The sequence below is a fragment of the Oryctolagus cuniculus genome, chromosome 7, assembly GCF_964237555.1.
Source record: "Oryctolagus cuniculus chromosome 7, mOryCun1.1, whole genome shotgun sequence".
Taxonomy (NCBI): domain Eukaryota; kingdom Metazoa; phylum Chordata; class Mammalia; order Lagomorpha; family Leporidae; genus Oryctolagus; species Oryctolagus cuniculus.
The window spans coordinates 139892047-139911736 of NC_091438.1; the positions used below are offsets into that span (position 1 = coordinate 139892047).

General features: G+C 46.3%; 1 protein-coding gene across 11 annotated transcripts; it reads left to right on the forward strand.

Moving 5' to 3' along the window:
- The first annotated feature begins 63 nt into the window (after positions 1-63).
- On the forward strand, positions 64-18018 carry ZBTB8OS (zinc finger and BTB domain containing 8 opposite strand). 11 transcript variants are annotated; one of them, XM_051832124.2, is made up of 8 exons: positions 410-573; positions 6340-6364; positions 6604-6725; positions 6937-7019; positions 7753-7805; positions 11465-11501; positions 11671-11697; positions 17160-18018. In XM_051832124.2, the coding sequence occupies exons 1-7, from the start codon at positions 477-479 to the stop codon at positions 11686-11688; spliced, it is 435 nt and encodes a 144-aa protein (XP_051688084.1). In that variant the 5' UTR covers positions 410-476; the 3' UTR covers positions 11689-11697; positions 17160-18018. The 11 variants fall into 11 exon arrangements, with proteins under 11 accessions (XP_069934931.1, XP_051688083.1, XP_069934932.1 ...); XM_070078830.1 differs by lacking the exons at positions 410-573; positions 11671-11697 and adding an exon at positions 64-380; XM_051832123.2 differs by lacking the exons at positions 410-573; positions 11671-11697; positions 17160-18018 and adding exons at positions 64-380; positions 11835-12065.
- Positions 18019-19690: the final 1672 nt, after the last annotated feature.

The window sequence follows — 19690 nt, forward strand, 5'->3', positions numbered from 1 at the left end:
GTGGGGCTGTACCCATCCCGAGTCACGTGAGAGAGTTTTAGCTCGCGCACTCCCGGGGGCGGCCATTTTCTTTAAGGCTGTTAAGCATATGAATCTATTGAGAAGAGCCCTGAGACGAGAAATTTCGGATGCTTTCACATCTGGTTATCAACTCTGGGGGCGAGGCGGAGAGAAAAGCCTTCACCCCTCCAGACCCAGAGGTGTCTTAATAAAAGTTTTCCGTCAACTAGTTTCCTTTGTCTTTAGAAAGAACTACTGAGAAGCGCCGAAAATGGGAGTTTAGCCTTTCAAATACGAGATCCGAGCGGCACGGCCCCAGATGGAAGTTTTCGGGCCTAACGTAGGTCGAACTGTGAGATTGGAGTCCTGGCCCTTTAAGGGTGCGTGCCAAGGGGCGGGGTCTAGGGCGGAAGTCGTAACGTGGAGTCGAAGTCTGCAGGTGTAGGGCGGAAGGAGAGTGTCCGAATCTGGCCGTCATGGCGCAGGGCGAGGAAGATGTTAGAGATTACAATTTGACTGAGGAGCAGAAGGCGATCAAGGCCAAGTATCCTCCAGTCAATCGGAAGTACGAGTGTGAGTAGGTGGTTCGCTGCTCTTCAGGTAGCGGTACACGGGCATGCCTTCCGGCCTCGCCTGGTATTCTGCCCCAGGGGTGCTTCAGGTGTGGACCCCGTGGCGCCCTGTGGTGTGGCTTTTCTGCTTGTCACGGGGGATGCTGAGAGGGCAAAAAAGCCTCCAGATGTGTTTGATTCGGGAAACCTGGGCTCCCGCGTTTACAGTCTCTTGAACTCTTTCCATAGGTGCCCGAGCCCATTTATCTTGGTGAATTGTGCAAGTGTAACCGTGTTTTCCAGCGTTGGGGGGTCGTCGCTCCCAGGTTGTCTCCTGACACTGGGATGCAGTGTAGCCAGGGTAGAGGACTCGGAAAGCTAAGTAGGGGACTTGGTGTTTCGCCTTGGTCGTGTTGGTAGTAAGACCTGATGTTTGCCATTTATTGCTTTGGTGACTTTAAGTAAATTCCATAACCGTATTTGCATCTCGATTCCTACATTTGATGAATAAATAATGAGTGTGGAGGTATAGTGCAGACTGTTAAGTTCTGTATTAGGAAAACTGGCCGTGTTGGGGGTGCAGCTGGTTAAGCCGCCGCCTGCCCCTTGGACATCAGGCTTCGGGTGCCGGAGTCCCTGTTGCTCCACTTCTGATCCTGCTCCCTGCTAATGCGCCTGGGAAAGCAGGTCCCCGCCTCCCACGTGGGAGACCCAAATGGAGCCCCTGGCGCTGGGAGGTCTACAAGAGACAGTGAGATCTTCCATCTATTGGTTTGCTCCCCAGATGGCCACAATGGCCAGGGCTGGGCCAGTCCAGAGCCAGGAGCTTCATCTGGGTTTCCCATGTGGGTGGCAGGGGCCCAAACACGAGGACCATCTTCCACTGCTTTTCCCAAGCCGTCAGCTGGGACACTCACAAACTGGCACCCATTTGAAATGCTAGCATTGCAGGCGGCAGCTTTACATGCTGCACAGCGCCAGCCTTGGGGCTTAATCTCTTTAAATGAACTAATAAGTCTTCAAAGTTTTTTTTTTTTATGTTAAGTTTTCAAATATGATTGATAGTGACAGATGTAACCCCTATAAATAAAAGCTCTTGGGGATCTCAGTAATTTTTTAAGAAAGTAAAGGGGGTTAGCCGGCGCCGCGGCTCACTAGGCTAATCCTCCGCCTTGCGGCACCGGCACACCAGGTTCTAGTCCCAGTCGGGGCGCCGGATTCTGTCCCGGTTGGCCCTCTTCCAGGCCAGCTCTCTGGTGTGGCCAGGGAGTGCAGTGGAGGATGGCCCAAGTCCTTGGGCCCTGCACCCCATGGGAGACCAGGATAAGTACCTGGCTCCTGCCATCGGATCAGCGCGGTGTGCCGGCCATGCTGGCCATTGGAGGGTGAACCAACGGCAAAGGAAGACCTTTCTCTCTCTCTCTCTCTCTCTCACTGTCCACTCTGCCTGTCAAAAAAAAAAAAAAAAAAAAAAAAGAAAGAAAGTAAAGGGCTCCTGAAACCAAAAATTGAGAATCACTGTCCTATAGCAATCTGACATTGTCTTTTTAAACTATTTTTTAAGATTTACTTATTTATTTTAAAGGTGGAAATACAAAGAGAGAAGGAGAATGATAGGGAATTTTTCATCCGCTGGTTCACACTCCAAATGGCCACAACAGCTGGGGCTGGGCCAGGCCAAAGCCAGGAGCCAGGAGCTTCTTTCAAATCTCCCAATGAGTGCAGGGGCCCAAGCACTTGGGCTGTCTTCTGCTGCTTTCCCAGGCACACTAGCAAGGAGCTGGATTGGAAATGGAGCACCCAGGACTGGAATCGGTGCCCATTATGGGATGCTGGCACCACAAGTGGAGGCTTAACCTTCTACACCACAGCGCCAGCTCCCTAAACTGATTTTTTAAATGTAGATGTCAGGCCGGCACCCGTGGCTCAATAGGCTAATCCTCCGCCTTGTGGCGCCAGCACACCGGGTTCTAGTCCCGGTCGCTGCAGCGGCCATTGGAGGGTGAACCAACAGTAAAGGAAGACCTTTCTCTCTATCTCTCTCTCACTGTCCACTCTGCCTGTCAAAAAAAAAAAAAAAATGTAAATGTCATACCTGAATAAAGTGCTCAATCTGAGGGTATAAAGTCCAGTGAGTTTTGGTAGAAGATACATCTGTATTTCCAGACTATAAACATTTTCAGACTATAAACATTCCCTAGACAGGTCCGTTTTGCACTTTCCAGGAAATCCCCCACCAGTGAAGCTCAACGCTGTTGTGTTTTCCACCACAGCTTAATTTTACATGTTTTAGTTAGAACTCCATATAAATGGAATCACCTAGTATAGATTTTCTTTGTTTAAGGTTTTTGGTTTGAATTGATTTGAAAGATGGGAAGAGAGAAAGTGAGAGATCTTCCATCTTCTGGTTCATTCTGCAAATGCCCACAACAGCCAGGGCTGGGTCAGGCCATAGCAGGAGCCAAGAGCTTCCTCCAGGTTTCCTATGTGGGTGGCGGGACCCATGTTCTTGAGCCATCATCTGTTTCCAGGGTGCATTAGCAGGAAGCTGGACCAGAATCAGAGGCAGGACTCAGTCCCAGGCACTCTGATATGGGATGCAGGCATCCCAAGCAGCGGCTTAACCAGCTGCACCCCAGTCTAGGTTCTTTTAAATCTGACTTCTTCACTCATATTTACAGTAAACTCAACTGGATATTGGTTGAGGAGGCGGAAAGAGATTTAATTCAGTAATTACTACCAATAGGGGAAAGAACTAAGCTTCATTCTGATTTGTGCAGAGATGATTGGGCATTTTATAGGGATAATAAAGGGAGCTTTATTATTAGGGACTCAGTAGTAAGAGAAGTAAAAAGGTACTAAGGGCCAGTCCATGTAAATGCAAAGAGGCCAGCTGTGTCTGTAACTAGTGTTATCTAAGTTAGGACTCTGTCCTCCCACTAAGAGCTGGAAACAGAGGGCCCCTTTTCGTGGGTCCTTGAAAAAGATACTTCTGAGTTATAAGAGATATATATTCACAATACAAGTTCTAAGAAAGGGAGGTCAGGGGCCTGTATCAGGTGTTGACTAGAACAAACAGTAAATTCTGGCCATGTGGAGCTTTCTCAAGAAGGCATTTTTAAAAATTTTATTTACTTATTTGAGAGGCAGAGTTACAGAATGAGAGAGGGAAAGACAGATAGAAAGGTCTTCCATCCACTGGTTCACTCCCCAGATGGCTGCAATAGCCAGAGCTGAGCTGATCCGAAGCCAGGAGCCTCTTCCAGGTCTCCCACACCAGTGCAGGGGCTCATGCACCCAGGCCATCCTCCACTGCTTTCCCCTGCCACAGCAGAGAGCTGGATTAGAAGTGGAGCAGCCAGTGGCCGGCGCCGCGGCTCACTAGGCTAATCCTCCGCCTGGCGGCGCCGGCACACCGGGTTCTAGTCCCGGTTGGGGCGCCGGATTCTGTCCCGGTTGCCCCTCTTCCAGGCCAGCTCTCTGCTGTGGCCAGGAAGTGCAGTGGAGGATGGCCCAGGTGCCTGGGCCCTGCACCCCATGGGAGACCAGGAAAAGCACCTGGCTCCTGGCTCCTGGCTCCTGGCTCCTGCCATCGGATCAGCGCGGTGCGCCGGCTGCAGCGCGCTGGCCGCAGCGGCCATTGGAGGGTGAACCAACGGCAAAGGAAGACCTTTCTCTCTGTCTCTCTCTCTCACTGTCCACTCTGCCTGTCAAAAAAAAAAAAAAAAAAAAAAAGAAGTGGAGCAGCCAGGATATGAACTTGCGCCTATATGGGATGCCGGTGCCGCAGGCAGAGGCTTAGCCCTGGCCCCCAAGAAGGCATTTTCATAGGGGACTGCCGTCATCCCAAGAACATGGACTTATGTCACTAGGAAGCCATGGCTAGAGTATAGTCAAGTACAGGGATTTAGATACAGTTGCTTTTTGCTGAGAATTTGTAGTTTTCACCCAACAAAATGTTTTGAGATTCATGTTAATGCATGGAGCCACAGTTGATGCTTTTTTTTTTGGCTGAATAGTATTTCATTAGATGGTTATACCTCCATTTGTTTTATCTGTTCTCTTTTTGATGGCCGTTGAATTTTTTAATTTTTATAAATAAAATTGGTGTGAAGATTCTCATGTATTTCTGTGGACACATGCTTTCATTTCTCTGGGGTTAATACCTTGTCACAGTTTTTTTTTTTTTTTTTTTTTTAAAGATTTATTTATTTACTTGAAAGGCAGAGTTACACAGAGGGACAGAGAGGTCTTCCATCTGCTAGTTCACTCCCTAAATGGCTGCAATGGCTGGAGCTGGATTCATCCGAAGCCAGGAGCCAGGAGCTTCTTCCGGGTTTCCCATGCGGGTGCAGGGGCCCAAGCACTTGGACCATTTTCTACTGTTTTCTCAGGCCACCAGCAGGGAGCTTGATTGGAAATGAAATAGTCAGGACTCAAACCAGCACCCACAGGGGATGCCAGCGCTGCAGGCAGATGGTTAGCCTACTTTGCCACAGCTCCAGCCCCATGTCACAGTCTTTAGTTTTTGTTTGTTTGTTTGTTTTTTATTTAATTTAAATTTATTTTTTTATTTTTTGACAGGCAGAGTGGACAATGAGAGAGAGACAGACAGAGAGAAAGGTCTTCCTTTGCCGTTGATTCACCTTCCGATGGCCACTGTGGCTGTGGCCGGCGCACTGCGCTGATCCGAAGCCAGGAGCCAGGTGCTTCTCCTGGTCTCCCATATGGGTACAGGGCCCAAGGACTTGGGCCATCCTCCACTGCACTCCCGGGCCACAGCAGAGAGCTGGCCTGGAAGAGGGCCAACCGGGACAGAATCCGGCGCCCCGACCGGGACTAGAACCCGACCGGGACTAGAACCCGGTGTGCCGGCGCCGCAGGCGGAGGATTAGCCTAGTGAGCCAAGGCGCCGGCCTGTCTGTTTTTTAATATGTACCTTTGATTACCTGTGACCAGCTTGTTAATAAACTAATTACTGATTGATTTTTATTTCTTTAAAAAAGATTTATTTATTTGAAAGTCAGAGTTACACAGAGAGAGAAGGGGAGGCAGAAAGAGAGGGAGGTCCTCCATCAACTGGTTCACTCTCCAGTTGGCAGCAACGCTTGAAGCTATGCTGATCTGAAGCCAGGAGCCAGGAACTTCTTTCTGGTCTCTTACACGGGTACGGGGGCCCAATGGCTTGGGCCATCTTCTACTGCTTTCCCAGGCCATAGCAGAGAGCTAGATTGGAAGAGGGGCACCAGGACTAGAACTTCTGCCTATAGGGATGCTGGTGCCTCAGGTGGAGAATTAACCTGCACTACAATGCCGGCCCCTAAAACAGTTTTATCTAGGATTAGACCACCTATTTATGAAAAGGTAAGAGAGAGAAATCCAGAATTGTACATATTTAATTATGATGCAGTTCCTAGAATTTGGTCATCCACACAGTAGATATTCAGAAAAGAGATTAATTTGTTTTTTTTTTTTAAGAAGAAGTAAATGTTAGCAGGAAATGTTATTTGTTTATTGAGAAAATGTTACACATTTTTTAGATTAGCTAGAAGACCTTGGCCTTGCTACCTTCCAGAAACTGTCATTCATTTAAATATAAATCTTGGCTTGAAAAAAATAATAATAACCTTAAGAAAGCAGTTAACTTTATTGAATAAATGGATAACAAAACCTCTAGGCAGCCCCATATTTTCTTGTTCTTCAGGGATGATGTTCTTAATGATGAGCTTGAGTTGTGATTTGGAGTCAAGTTTAGCAACTTAAAAGTGTTTTTCCCTCTTTCCTTCAGATTTGGATCATACAGCGGATGTCCAGTGAGTATAGCCAGAATTTGTTCTTTTGAATAGGAACACTTATTGTTTTAATTTTCTTCTCTCATTTTGGTTCCTTCTGAATGTGAAATGATAGTTTAAAAGCTCCGGGTTCTAGTACCATTGAATTGACTGAAGCCTTTAGTTTTGTATCTATCACACTGATTTTATTTTGACCTTGCTGTTGAGTTTTCTCTCTTGCAATGGACTGTGTTACACCTAGCATGGATGTGTGTTTTTAGGTTGCATGCATGGGGCGATACCCTGGAGGAAGCCTTTGAGCAATGTGCCATGGCCATGTTTGGTTATATGACAGATACGGGGACTGTGGAGCCCCTCCAAACCGTGGAAGTGGAAACTCAAGGTAACTAATTTAATCACAAGGGAGCCATTGTTATGCCAATGTGTGCTGTTCTTCATATTCAAGTATATTTTCACTAGAACAACAACAATGAGCCTGTTAATCCTCTTTCAACTAGCCTCTGAAATTTATTTAACTTTAAAATTCAAACAGGTTTTTAGAGAGCAGAATTACTAACCATCCTATTATCATGGCTCTCTCTGATCCTGTATAGGAGATGACTTGCAGTCTCTTCTCTTCCACTTTTTGGATGAGTGGCTTTATAAATTTAGTGCTGATGAATTCTTCATACCCCGGGTAAGCTAAGGTTTTTGATTTTTACTGAACAAATGGGTTCTTTGTTCATATTTTAAAATAGCACACCTGACTTGAAACAGAATATGTGATATAAAACATCCAGACAGATCTGTAAGATGATACTGATTTGCAGAAATTATGATGACCATGACAACTTCTTGGCGAGCCTGAGTTTGCCTGTGTGTGTGCATTTTCTATTTAGGTCTCTGATCATGTACTTGGTACTAATCAGGATTCTGTGATCAGAATGCACCTATACTGACTTCCTCCACACTTTCATCTCCTGAGTGTGAGCTATATTTATGTCCATCACTGTTTCTTTTGTTCCATTTGAAATTTAGTTGTTGTGTCTTGTTAGCCTACGTTAAGCAATTTCTGTCATTGTTAGGTGACACCCATGGCTCCCCCTGTTTCCATAATTCTTCTATTTTTACCTTATCAGCTCTACTGTATAGATGGATGAAGCCCTGTGTCTTTCCTCTCTTAACATGTGTCATGTATAGAGAATCTTTTGACTCTTGTTTTTAGACTGCATTTTTAAAAAATTGCTACTTTGAATATGTAAAAAAAATTTCTGTGAAACATATTTATTGTTCTATTTTAGTTAAAAGTTTACTTTTCTTTGTTTTAGAGAAGCTGTATGCTATTGTTTTTTAGAAAAGATAGTAACTTAGACATGTTTTAATAGTCCATTTTGAACATTTTTAAGTTAAAATATGTTTTTCCTTTTTAGGAAGTGAAAGTACTTAATATTGATCAAAGAAATTTTAAATTACGATCAATTGGGTGAGTTTTGAAATTTCTTTTAAGTTGCAAGTCATGAAAGATGTTAAAGTGGTATCTTTACTGAAGCCAGTAGGCAGGCAAGAAGACACAGAGCAATGTTAAGGCAAAGGACTGTTTACTTTCAATAGGACTTTGCAGAATGAGCTTTGTGAGATACTCAGGAGTGAGGGCTCATATATTCTTTGCAGGAGCTTGTGCCGGCCTGCGGCACAATGAACTGGGTCTTCCTGAAACAGAGAGTGGGAATGCGGGGACAAGGACGCAAAGAATGGAGCCAAGACAAGTCCTGATCAAGGCTCGTTTATTGAATAAATGCAGTAGTATTTAAACATGAACAGTTGTTTACAAGGAGGAGCACAAAAGATTTACATATCAAAACGGCTCTTAAGGTTACAATAAAAACACTTAGGTGATAAATGAAGGTTACAGGTGTGACTGATTATTTGTATCATCTCTTGTGAAAGGTTTAGGTTCCTCCTGCCTCTTCCCGGAATCTCCCCTAGCCTAATTGTCTGTGCCGAGAAGTCTCCATTCATATGTTTAAGTGTAAACAAAGGGAGTGACTACCTGTGGCTGCCCACAGGAGCTAACACAATCCGGCTGTTGTGCCTGATTTCCAATTTGTTGAGTTTTAGAGGGGAGAGAAACACACGCATACACACACACACACACACCATATATATATATATATCAAGATAAGTGGCACAGATTAAAGCCCATCTTATCCTTTCCATGAATCTTCACTTTTTTTTTTTTAAAGATTTATTTTATTTATTTATTTGGAAGGCATAGTTACAGAGAGGCAAAGGCAGAGAAAGAGAACTTCATCCACTGGTTCACTCCCCAAATGTTCACAACAGCTGGAGCTAAGCCAATCTGAAACCAGGAGCCAGGACTTTCTTCCGGGTCTCCCACATGGATACAGGGGCCCAAGCACTTGGGCCATCCTCCACTGCTTTCCCAGGCCATGGCAGAGAGCTGGATCAGAAGTGAAGCAGCCAGGCCTCAAAATGATGCCCATATGGGATGCTGGCACTGCAGGCAATGGCTTTACCCACTATGCCACAGCGCTGGCCCCAAATCTTTACTTCTTGACCCATTCAGATCAGTTCCTTTTCTTTTCCTTCCAAAATTTTTTTGTTTGTTTTTGTTTTGTTTTTTGAATTTATCTGTAAAGTGTTTCTTTTAATGATAAGATTTTTTAAAAAGATTTATTTATTTATTTGAAAGAGAGAGAGAGAGAAGAGGAGAGGAGAGGAGAGAGAGGTCTTTCATCCGTTGGTTCACTCCCCAATTGGCCGCAATGGCCAGAGTTGCACCGATGCAGAGCCAGGAGCCAGGAGCTTCTTCCAGGTCTCCCACATGGGTGCAGGGGCCCAAGGACTCGGGCCATCCTCAATTGCTTTCCCAGGCCATAGCAGAGAGCTGGATAGGAAGTGGAGCAGCCAGGTCTCGAACCAGTGCCCATATGGGACGCCCGGCGCTTCAGGCCAGGGCATTAACCTGCTCTGCCACAACGCCAGCCTCTTGTTTTTGTTTTTAAGATTTTGTTTATTTGAGAGGCAAAGTTACAGACAGAGGAAGAGATAGAGAGAAAGGTCTTCCAACCATCAGTTTACTCCCCAAATGGTTGCGATGGCCAGAGCTGTTTAGGGTCCAAGCATTTGGGCCATCCTCCACTTTTCCCATGCCACTAGCAGGGAGCTGGATCTGAAGTGAAACAGCTGGGACACAAACTGGTACCCATTTGAAATGCCAGCACTGCAGGCAGAGGCTTAGCCTACTGTGCGAGTGCCAGCCCCATACAGTTTTAAACACTTGATTAGGTCACTTTGATTGGACTTGTTTCCCAGGTTTCTTAGTTGCTTAATTATAGCTTGTAGGTCATTTTTATAGCTTATCTTTTCTACTTTATATTGAATTTTATTAGTTTCTTTCTTCCTTCCTTTCTTTCTTTCACAGGCAGAGTTACTGAGAGAGAGAGAGACAGAGAGAAAGGTCTTCCCTATGTTGCTCCACCCCCCTGATCCGAAGCCAGGAACCAGGCGCCTCCTCCCGGTCTCCCTTGTGGGTGCAGGACCCAAGCACTTGGGCCATCCTCCACTGCCTTCCCAGGCCACAGCAGAGAGCTGGACTGGAAGAGGAACAACCGGGACTAGAACCCGGCGCCCATATGGGATGCTGGCGCCGCAGACAGAGGACCAACCAAGTGAGCCACGGCGCCGGCCCCAGTTTTTTTTATCAAGTGAAGTCTTTTATTATCTCCCCCTCTTTTTTCTTTGTGGGTAAGGAGAAAGGCTTTTGCAAAGGTACTTAGCTAATAAGTAGTTGAACAGAATTTTAAAAGTTTGCCCCTTCTACTATAACGCATTGTGATCTTCAGCCACGTTAATGTCAAAGTTAGAGAGGACACTTATCCCAAGTTCTAAGAGAGCACCTTGCTAGGGCTTTCAAAACAGATCACGGGCCGGCGCCGCAGCTCACTAGGCTAATCCTCCACCTGCGGCGCCGGCACACCAGGTTCTAGTCCCGGTCGGGGCGCCGGATTCTGTCCCGGTTGCCCCTCTTCCAGGCCAGCTCTCTGCTGTGGCCCGGGAGTGCAGTGGAGGATGGCCCAAGTCCTTGGGCCCTGCACCCCATGGGAGACCAGGAGAAGCACCTGGCTCCTGCCTTCGGATCAGCGCGGTGTGCCAGCCGCAGCGCGCTGGCCGCGGCGGCCATTGGAGGATGAACCAATGGCAAAAGGAAGACCTTTCTCTCTGTCTCTCTCTCTCACTGTCCACTCTGCCTGTCAAAAAATAAAAAATAAATAAATAAATAAATAAAAAACAGATCATGGATGTTTTAGGAAAAGTCAGAAGAATGCGAACCAAGTTTAGACCATATTGCACAATTGATTATTCTCAGACTTGCTTTTTCCAGTGGGAGATATTATTTAGTTAATTCTATAGCCATAAGTTTAGTGAAACTTTTAAATGTGGTACCGTATTATAAAATAATACAAATTAAACAATGTTTATTGAGAATCTACCATACGCACACTGTATTGGGGCACTTTAGAGCAATTGTCAATCCTGAGAGCCACCAATGGCCATTGCACATATGTCCCCCAGACCTGTATCTGCTGGAAAAGCAAAGTGCAGTTTGTTTACAACCCCTACCCCTCATACCTCTTGTGCTTTCTAGTATCTTACGCATATTTATGAGACCATTTACTTTTATTTTAAAATATATATATTTTGGCCGGCACCGTGGCTCAATAGGCTAATCCTCCACCTGCGGCGCCGGCACACCGGGTTCTAGTCCCAGTCAGGGCGCCAGATTCTGTCCTGGTTGCCCCTCTTCCAGGCCAGCTCTCTGCTGTGGCCCGGGAGTGCAGTGGAGGATGGCCCAAGTGCTTGGGCCCTGCACCCCATGGGAGACCAGGAGAAGCACCTGGCTCCTGCCTTCGGATCAGCGCGGTGCGCCGGCCGCAGTGACCACTGGGGGATGAACCAACGGAAAAAGGAAGACCTTTCTCTCTGTCTCTCTCTCTCACTGTCCACTCTGCCTGTCAAAAAAAAAATGTATATATATATTTTTTATTTTAAAATATTTATTTTTATTTTAAAATATTAAATCTTGGAAATCTTAATCATGTTTTAATTTTCCTTCTTAAGGTGGGGAGAAGAATTTTCATTGTCCAAGCACCCTCAGGTATATTTTAAAATCCAGTCATTAAAAACATTCCATACTATAAAGTCCATATATGTGATAGTAAACTTCCAACTAACTCTAATAATTGATGTGCATGCAATAAACTTCTCTTACACTTCTCTGAGCTATCTGGGTATGTTATGCTAAAATATTGGGTACTTTTTTCCAGAAAGTTCATGGAAAATAGAATTAAAAGGTAAGCTTATTTTGGTGTATAAAGATAAAGTCTCCTGCGAGCCAGCACTGTGGTGTAGCAGATAAAGCTGCAGTCTGCAGTGCCAGCATCCCATATGGGTGCCGGTTCGAATCCCAGCCGCTCTACTTCCCATCCAGCTCTCTGCTATGGTCTGGGAAAGCAGTAGAAGATGGCCCAAGTCCTTGGGCCCCTGCACCCATGTGGGAGACCTGGAAGAAGCTCCTGGCTCCTGGCTCCGGATCGATACAGCTCTGGCTGTTGCAGTCAACTGGGGAGTGAACCAGTGGATGGAATACCTCTCTCTCTCTGCCTCTCCTCTCTCTGTGTAACTCTGACTTTCAAATAAATAAATAAATATTAAAAAAAAATAAAGATAAAGGCTTCCTAATGTCATGATAAGGATGGAATGTGCTACCTTGGAAATTAAAACATTTTTTAAAATATTTATTTACTTGAAGGCAGAGTAACAGAGAGTGAAGGGGAGAGAGAGAAATCATCTACCTACTGGCTCATTCACCACATGGCTGCAATGGCTGGGGCTGGGCCAGGCTGAAGCCAAGAGCCTGGAAATCTATCTAGGTCTCCCACATGAGTGGCAAGGCTCCAAGCACTTGGGCCATTTTCCACTGCCTTCCCAAGCACGATTTTAAGTGAAGCAGCCAAGATTCAAGGCAGCACTCTGATGTGAGATGCTCGTGTTGAAAGCAGTGGCTTAATCTCCTCAGTCACAAATCTGGCCTATATAAATGTATTTTTATGTAAATGAAATTTTGCCTGTAATATGCCAGACATTATTTTAGACCCTTTAGGTAGAGAGGTAACAGGACAAGCAAGGTCTCTACCCTCACTGGGCTTCAAATCTAATGATGGAAGCGAGCCTGAAAACATGGAAACAACTGAACAATGTAACTTCAGTTGGTAAATAGTCCCATTGGGGTAAGGGCGGGTGGTTGGAAGAGAGGAAAGGGTGATCAGAAAGGTGGTCTGAGGAGGTTACATTTTAGCAGAGGCCAGGGAGTGGAAAATGAGTAGAGACAAGGAAGGAATTCTTCCAGGCAGAAGAAAGAGATGTGTAGGTCAGGAAGGGAGATAGATGATCCGTGTCCCAGGAAACAGCAAGGACAGTGCTGCTGGTGCTGAGAGAGGGACAGAAGCCTTGGAGATGAGGTGGTGCTGATACAGAGCAGGGCATGCGGATCTCAGGTTTTTTTTTCTAAGATTTTATTTTTTGTTTTTAAACTTTTTTTTGAAATTTATTTATTTATTTGAAAGTCAGAGTTGCACAGAGAAAGGAGAGGCAGAGAGAGAGAGAGGTCTTCCATCCACTGGTTCACTCCCCAATTGGCTGCAATGGCCAGAGCTGTGCCAATCTGAAGCCAGGAGCTTCTTCTGGGTCTCCCACACAGGTGCAGGAGCCCAATGACTTGGGCCATCTTCTACTGCTTTCTCAGGCCATAGCAGAGAGCTGGATAGGAAGTGGAGCAGCTGGGTCTTAAACCAGCGCCCATATGGGATGCCAGCGCTTCAGGCCAGGGCATTAACCCGCTGCACCACAGTGCTGGCGCCAAGATTTTATTCTTTTATTTGAGAGATAAATAGAGAGAGAGACAGAGAAAGGCCTTTCATCCCCTGGTACACTACCCAAATGGCCTCAACGGCTAGAGCTGGGCCATTCAGAAGCCAAGAGCCAGGAGCTTCTTCCAGGTCTCCCACATGGGTGCAGGGGCCCAAGGACTTGAGCCATCTTCTACTGCTTTTCCAGGCAGTAGCAGAATGCTGGATCAGAGAAGAACATCCAGGACATGAACTGGCACCCATATGGGATGCTGGTGCCGCAGACAGAGGCTTAGCCTACTAGGCCACAGCATGGCTCTGTGGATCTTACTCTTAGTGTAATGGGGAGCCATGGGAAGATTATAATCATGGGAGTTGTATGATCTGATTTGAGCATTAAAGTGACCAAGAATAGACCATAAAGGGGGTGAAACTGGCATCACAGAAGCCATTTAGGAAGCCTTTACAAGCATCTACATGAAAGACAGATGATAACGTGGATGAGGGTTTCAGTGCAGAGATGATAAGTGGTTAGATTAATATTTATTTTGACCTTGCAGTGCCAGCACACCGGATTCTAGTCCCGGTTGGGGTGCCGGATTCTGTCCCGGTTGCCCCTCTTCCAGGCCAGCTCTCTGCTGTGGCCAGGGAGTGCAGTGGAGGGTGACCCAAGTACTTGGACCCTGCACCCCATGGGAGACCAGGAGAAGCACCTGGCTCCTGCCATCGGATCAGCGCGGTGCGCCGGCCACGGCGGCCATTGGAGGGTGAACCAACGGCAAAAGGAAGACCTTTCTCTCTGTCTCTCTCTCTCACTGTCCACTCTGCCTGTCAAAAAATAAAAAATAAATCCAAAAAAAAAAATATTTATTTTGAAGGTAGACACTATTCTTACTGGTCTGAGCAACTGAGGGAGTGCTGGTCCCATTGCTTAGTAGTTAAGACTAAGGGAAAAGTGGGCCTTTGAACATGTTATGTTTTTAAGGTGTTTTTTAATGTTTAAATTTTTATCTATTTACTTGAAAGGTAGAGAGACGCACAGAGATCTCCCATGCACTGGTTCCTTCCCAAATGCCCACAACAGCAAAGGCTGTGCCAGGCTGAGGCCGAGAGCCAGGAACTAAATCTGAGTCTCCCACGTGGGCAGCAGGAACCCAGGTGCTTGAGCCATTACTTGCTGCCTCCTGCAGTACATATTAGCAGGAAACAAATTAAGAGTGGAGTCAGGACTTGAATGCAGGTGCTCTGATATGGGATGCAGGCATCCCAAGTAGTATCTTTTTTTTTTTTTTTAGATTTATTTATTTATTTATTTGAAAGACAGAATTACAGAGAGGCAGAGGCAGAGAGAGAGAAAGGTCTTCCATCCACTGGTTCACTCCCCAAATGGCTGCAATGGCTGAGGCTGAGCCGATCTGAAGCCAGGAGCTTCTTCCAGGTCTCCCACACAGGTGCAGGGGCCCAAGGACTTGGGCCATCTTCTACTGCTTTCCCAGGCCACAGCAGAGAGCCGGATCGGGACTCAAACCAACACCCATGTGGGATGCTGGCACTGTAATTGGTGACTTTACCTACTATGCCACAGCACCGGCTCTCAAGTAGTATCTTAACAGCTGTGCCAAATACCTGGTTCAGCACATTAGTTTGAGAAGTCTATTTTTTTTTTTTTTTTTTTTGACAGGCAGAGTGGACAGTGAGAGAGACAGAGAGAGAAAGGTCTTCCTTTGCCGTTGGTTCACCCTCCAATGGCCGCCGCTGCAGCCGGCGCACCGCGCTGATCCGATGGCAGGAGCCAGGATCCAGGTGCTTTTCCTGGTCTCCCATGGGGTGCAGGGCCCAAGCACCTGGGCCATCCTCCACTGCACTCCTGGGCCACAGCAGAGAGCTGGCCTGGAAGAGGGGCAACCGGGACAGAATCCGGCGCCCCGACCGGGACTAGAACCCGGTGTGCCGGCGCCGCAAGTTGGAGGATTAGCCTATTGAGCCACGGCGCCGGCCCTTGAGAAGTCTATTACACATCTAAACGGAGATGTTAGATAATAGGCTTTTGGCTACAGGGTGGCTTGTTCAGATGTTTCTGAAAATATAAATTTGGGAGTCATCACTGAATAAATATTTATAGTGATAGGATTAGATGAGATTGCCAAGGAGTAAGTGTAATAAAAGAGAGCAGTGGAGACAGCTGAGCCACGGGGCACTCGGCTTGGGAGAGAAGGAGCCACAAAGCAAAGGAGGGAGCAGAAGAGGGATGTCCGGCAGTCCCATGCTGCCGAGGCGCGCAGAGGTCAGGCGTGAGAGGCAGTAGGCAAGCAGAGGCAGCGTGTGCATACTTTGCTGGAAGAGACCGCAGGAGACTGGAACGGGGTAGAAGAGTATTGGCTGGCAGGAGCTGCGCCAGGAAAGGAGAAGGTTGTGTTTCTTCTTGGTTAGGAGATGGTGTTATACTAAGTGGAAATGATCTAGGAAGAGGCAGAAACTGATATGCTGGAGAGAGGATAATTTCAGAGCAAGAGGGGTACGGGATCGAGTGCTCAACTGGGAAAGTTGGGCTTCTTGGAGGAACAGAGATAGGTCATTCACTGTAACCCCGGGGAAGGCTACTGTGAGTACAGATACAGTAGGATGGGCAGTCAGGTGGTGGGAAGAGTCAGTTCGTACTGATTGTTCTTATTTTCTCTAGGAAGCACAGTTGACTGGAGGGAATGAGAAAGGGATGATGCCACAGGAGAAGATAAATAACTATCTCAGAGATTAGGAAGTGAATTTAATGGCAAATGTAGGATTACTGATCAGTGCTGAATGCCTGTTTGAAATTTGTGGTTATCTGTATAAGGTGATAGCGGTTAGCACTGTGTGTGCTGCCACAGGCAGAAAGCTGATTTTAACATAGACTATGCTGATTGATTATTGCAGAGGGGAAGAGGCCTGGAACTCTTGGAATTTCTTTTGTGCTGTAGCGCTAGCAAATGTCTGATATGTTTTGTGGTGTAGCATTATTGAAGAATCTTTTTAGAGCTCATGAAACCTAAGGGAACATCTAATCCATGGTTCTAAACTGGGGCAGGGTGGGGGAGTGTCATGTATCAGAAGTACGTGGAGAGCTTTTGGCCTGAGAAATGATACCTTACTCTCCAGCTAGTCCTGGAAAAGCAGAATCCCAAGAGCAGAATCCAAGACTGCTGGCAGCTGAGAAGCATTGACTGACTTCCTGGGGCCTCGGTCACAAAATTAGGAGGAGGTTTGGGCTTGAGAAGGAGTCCTGAGCCAAACACTGGCAAAGCTTGTGTTGTTTGATTTGACTTTTTTTTTTAATTAATTAATTTATTTCAAAGGGAAAGAGAAAGTGAGGAAGGGAGTGAGAGGGAGAGGGAGAGAGAGAATCTTCCATCCGCTGGTTCACTCCTCAAATGTCCACAACGGCCAGAGTTGGGCCAGTCCAAAGCCAGGGGCCAGGAGCTTCTTCTGGGTCTCCCACGTAGGTACAGGAGCCCAAGCACTTGGGCCATTTTCTGCTGCTTTCCCAGGTGCATTAGCAGGGAGCTGGATTGGAAGTAGAGTAGCGGGACTCAAACCAGCGCCCATATGGGATGCCAGTGCCACAGGTAGTGGCTTAACCCTGTATGCCACAGTGCCCACCCTGATTCAGCCCATTTTACACAGGAAAGAACTGGTGCCAGAGAGGTCAGACAGCTTTCCCAGTCCTATCTCCTAACTCCAGTTCAGTGTTCTGTCATTTTATTACATCAGTATGAAATACTATGCTGATCTGATAACTAATTGTTTCATGGGGGTTTTTAGTTTTTCAAGATTGTATTAAAAATTTTGACTCTGCCAATTGTTGCTAGAGTTAATGATTCTAATTTCAGTGTTCTTGTTTCCTATTTGTTTTTTCTCTTCCCCAACTTTAGGGAACCGAAGTCAAAGCCATAACATACTCAGCAATGCAGGTTTATAATGAAGAGAAGCCAGAAGTTTTTGTGATCATTGACATTTAAGACACACAAAAAAGGAAGACTCCTTTGAAGAACTATTTTTTTTCTCTTCCTTTTGAGAAGATACTGTGATTTAAGTTGTGTATTATCTTTGATACATGGAAACTTAAAGAAGTTTTTACTCAAAGTAACTTTCAAAAATGGGAAATCAGAGCACAGCAGTGATCTGTGTTCTTGTAAACCCTGAAACTGTAAAGAATTCTTCAGCTCCTGCCGGTGGTCACGTCCTCATTGTTGATTCTGTCCTTCCAGCGGGTGTCAGCCTCCCTCACTGATGGAAGCAGCTGCCTAAGAATGGATCCAGTTTGGAAAAAATAATTTGAGAAAATACTAGAATTTTGCTTTTCTTCTGAATTGGTCAAAAATATATATATATATACACACATACACACACATATATATATTTTTTTAAGGTTTATTTACTTATTTAAAAGGCAGAGTAACAGAAACTGAGAGAGATCGTCCATCTCTGGTTTACTCTCCAAATGTTCACAACAGCCAGGGCTAACCCAGGCTGAAGGCAGTAGCCAGGAACTCCATCAGAGTTACCCACATGGGTGGCAGGAATTCAAGTACTTGAGCCATCACCTGCGTCCCAGGCACATTAGCAGGGAGCTGGATCAGAAGCAGAGGAGCCAGTACTCCAGCCGGTACTCTTGATGTGGAACGCAGACTTCGCAAGCAGCAGCTTACTGCCCTGCACACGGCTGCCACACGACGTGCTTTATATGTTTGTGTACATTAAAGATTGTGATTAGATTGCTGTGGGACAGAACCACCTTTTATTGTAGTTGGTTTTCTTAGATGAAATAATTACAAGACCTGTCTAGAAGGAGCCCTGATTTTCTCTCTCTCTCCATTTTTTTTTTTTTAAGATTTATTTATTTACTTGAAAGTCAGAGTTACACTGAGAGAAGGAAAGGCAGAGAGAGAGAGAGAGAGAGAGAGAGAGGTCTTCCATCCGCTGGTTCACTCCCCAATTGGCCGCAGCAGCCGGAGTTGTGCTGATCCAAAGCCAGGAGCCAGGACCTTCTTCCGGGTCTCCCACGTGGGTGCAGGGGCTCAAGGACTTGTGCCATCTTCTACTGCTATCCCATACCATAGCAGAGAGCTGGATCAGAAGTGGAGTAGTGGATCTCGAACCGGCACCCATATGGGATGCAGGCACTTCAGGGCAGGGCGTTAACCCGCTGCGCCACAGCGCTGGCCCCACCTTCCATTTTTTTAAGCACTAAGTAACACTCCTATATTCTCATAAGAAAAATTTGATACTATGTCTTACAAATGGACTCTTCCTCTAACCTGTAACTTTTAAAGTCAGTCTATGTATTCAGTTAGAGAAAAGGAGAAAATTTTTGATTTTTTAAAAAGATATATTTATTTGAAACGCAGAGTTAGAGAGAGGGAGAGAGAGCTTCATCTGCTAGTTCACTCCCCAAGTGTCTGCAATGGCCCGAGGCTGGGCCAGGCCAAAGTCAGGAACCAGGTCAGATTTTTAAAGACGTTCTTTTTGTTGTTCAGCTACCTAAGCAATTTGTGTGTGTGTGTGTGTGTGTGTGTGTGTGTGTGTGTTTTATCTACTTGAAAGAGTCATAGAGAGATTTCCATCCATTGGTTCTCTCCTCGAACGTCTTCAATAGCTGAGGCTGGGCAGTGCCGAAGCCAGGGACCCAGAGCTCCACCTGTGTCCTCCACCTGGCTGGCAGTGGCCCAGGCACTTGAGCTATCATCAGCTGCCTCCCAGGATGCATGAGTAGGGAGCTGGATCAGAGGTGGAATAGTCAGGGCTCTGACCAGCACTCAGACATGGGATGAGAGTGTCCCAAGTGGTGGCTTAACCTGTTGTGCCACAACTCCCGCCCCAAAGCTATTTGTCTTGAAGGAAACATGAGACAAGGAAAACAACATTAAAATGGTTTGAAGTTTTAAAAGTAGAAGACTTTGATTTTTTTTTTTTTTTTTTTTTTTGACAGGCAGAGTGGACAGTGAGAGAGAGAGACAGAGAGAGAAAGGTCTTCCTTTGCCGTTGGTTCACCCTCCAATGGCCGCCGCTGCAGCCGGCGCACCGCGCTGATCCGATGGCAGGAGCCAGGATCCAGGTGCTTTTTTTCCTGGTCTCCCATGGGGTGCAGGGCCCAAGCACCTGGGCCATCCTCCACTGCACTCCCTGGCCACAGCAGAGAGCTGGCCTGGAAGAGGGGCAACCGGGACAGAATCCGGCGCCCCAACCGGGACTAGAACCCGGTGTGCCGGCGCCGCAAGGTGGAGGATTAGCCTATTGAGCCACGGCGCCGGCTTATTATTATTATTTTTTAAAAGATTTATTTATTTTACCTGAAAGAGTTACAGAGAGAGAAGGAGAGGCAGAGAGAGAGAGAGGTCTTCCATCCACTGGTTCACTCTCCAATTGGCTGCAACAGCTGGAGCTGTGCTGATCCAAAGCCAGG

Bases quoted from the DNA above. Each gene is read 5' to 3' on its own strand.
- ZBTB8OS (XM_051832122.2), top strand. From the start codon at position 477: ATGGCGCAGGGCGAGGAAGATGTTAGAGATTACAATTTGACTGAGGAG. The intron at 6,365-6,603 runs GTGAGTATAGCC...GTGTGTTTTTAG, and splicing joins GATCATACAGCGGATGTCCA to GTTGCATGCATGGGGCGATA. The intron at 7,806-11,464 runs GTGAGTTTTGAA...TTCCTTCTTAAG, and splicing joins TTTAAATTACGATCAATTGG to GTGGGGAGAAGAATTTTCAT.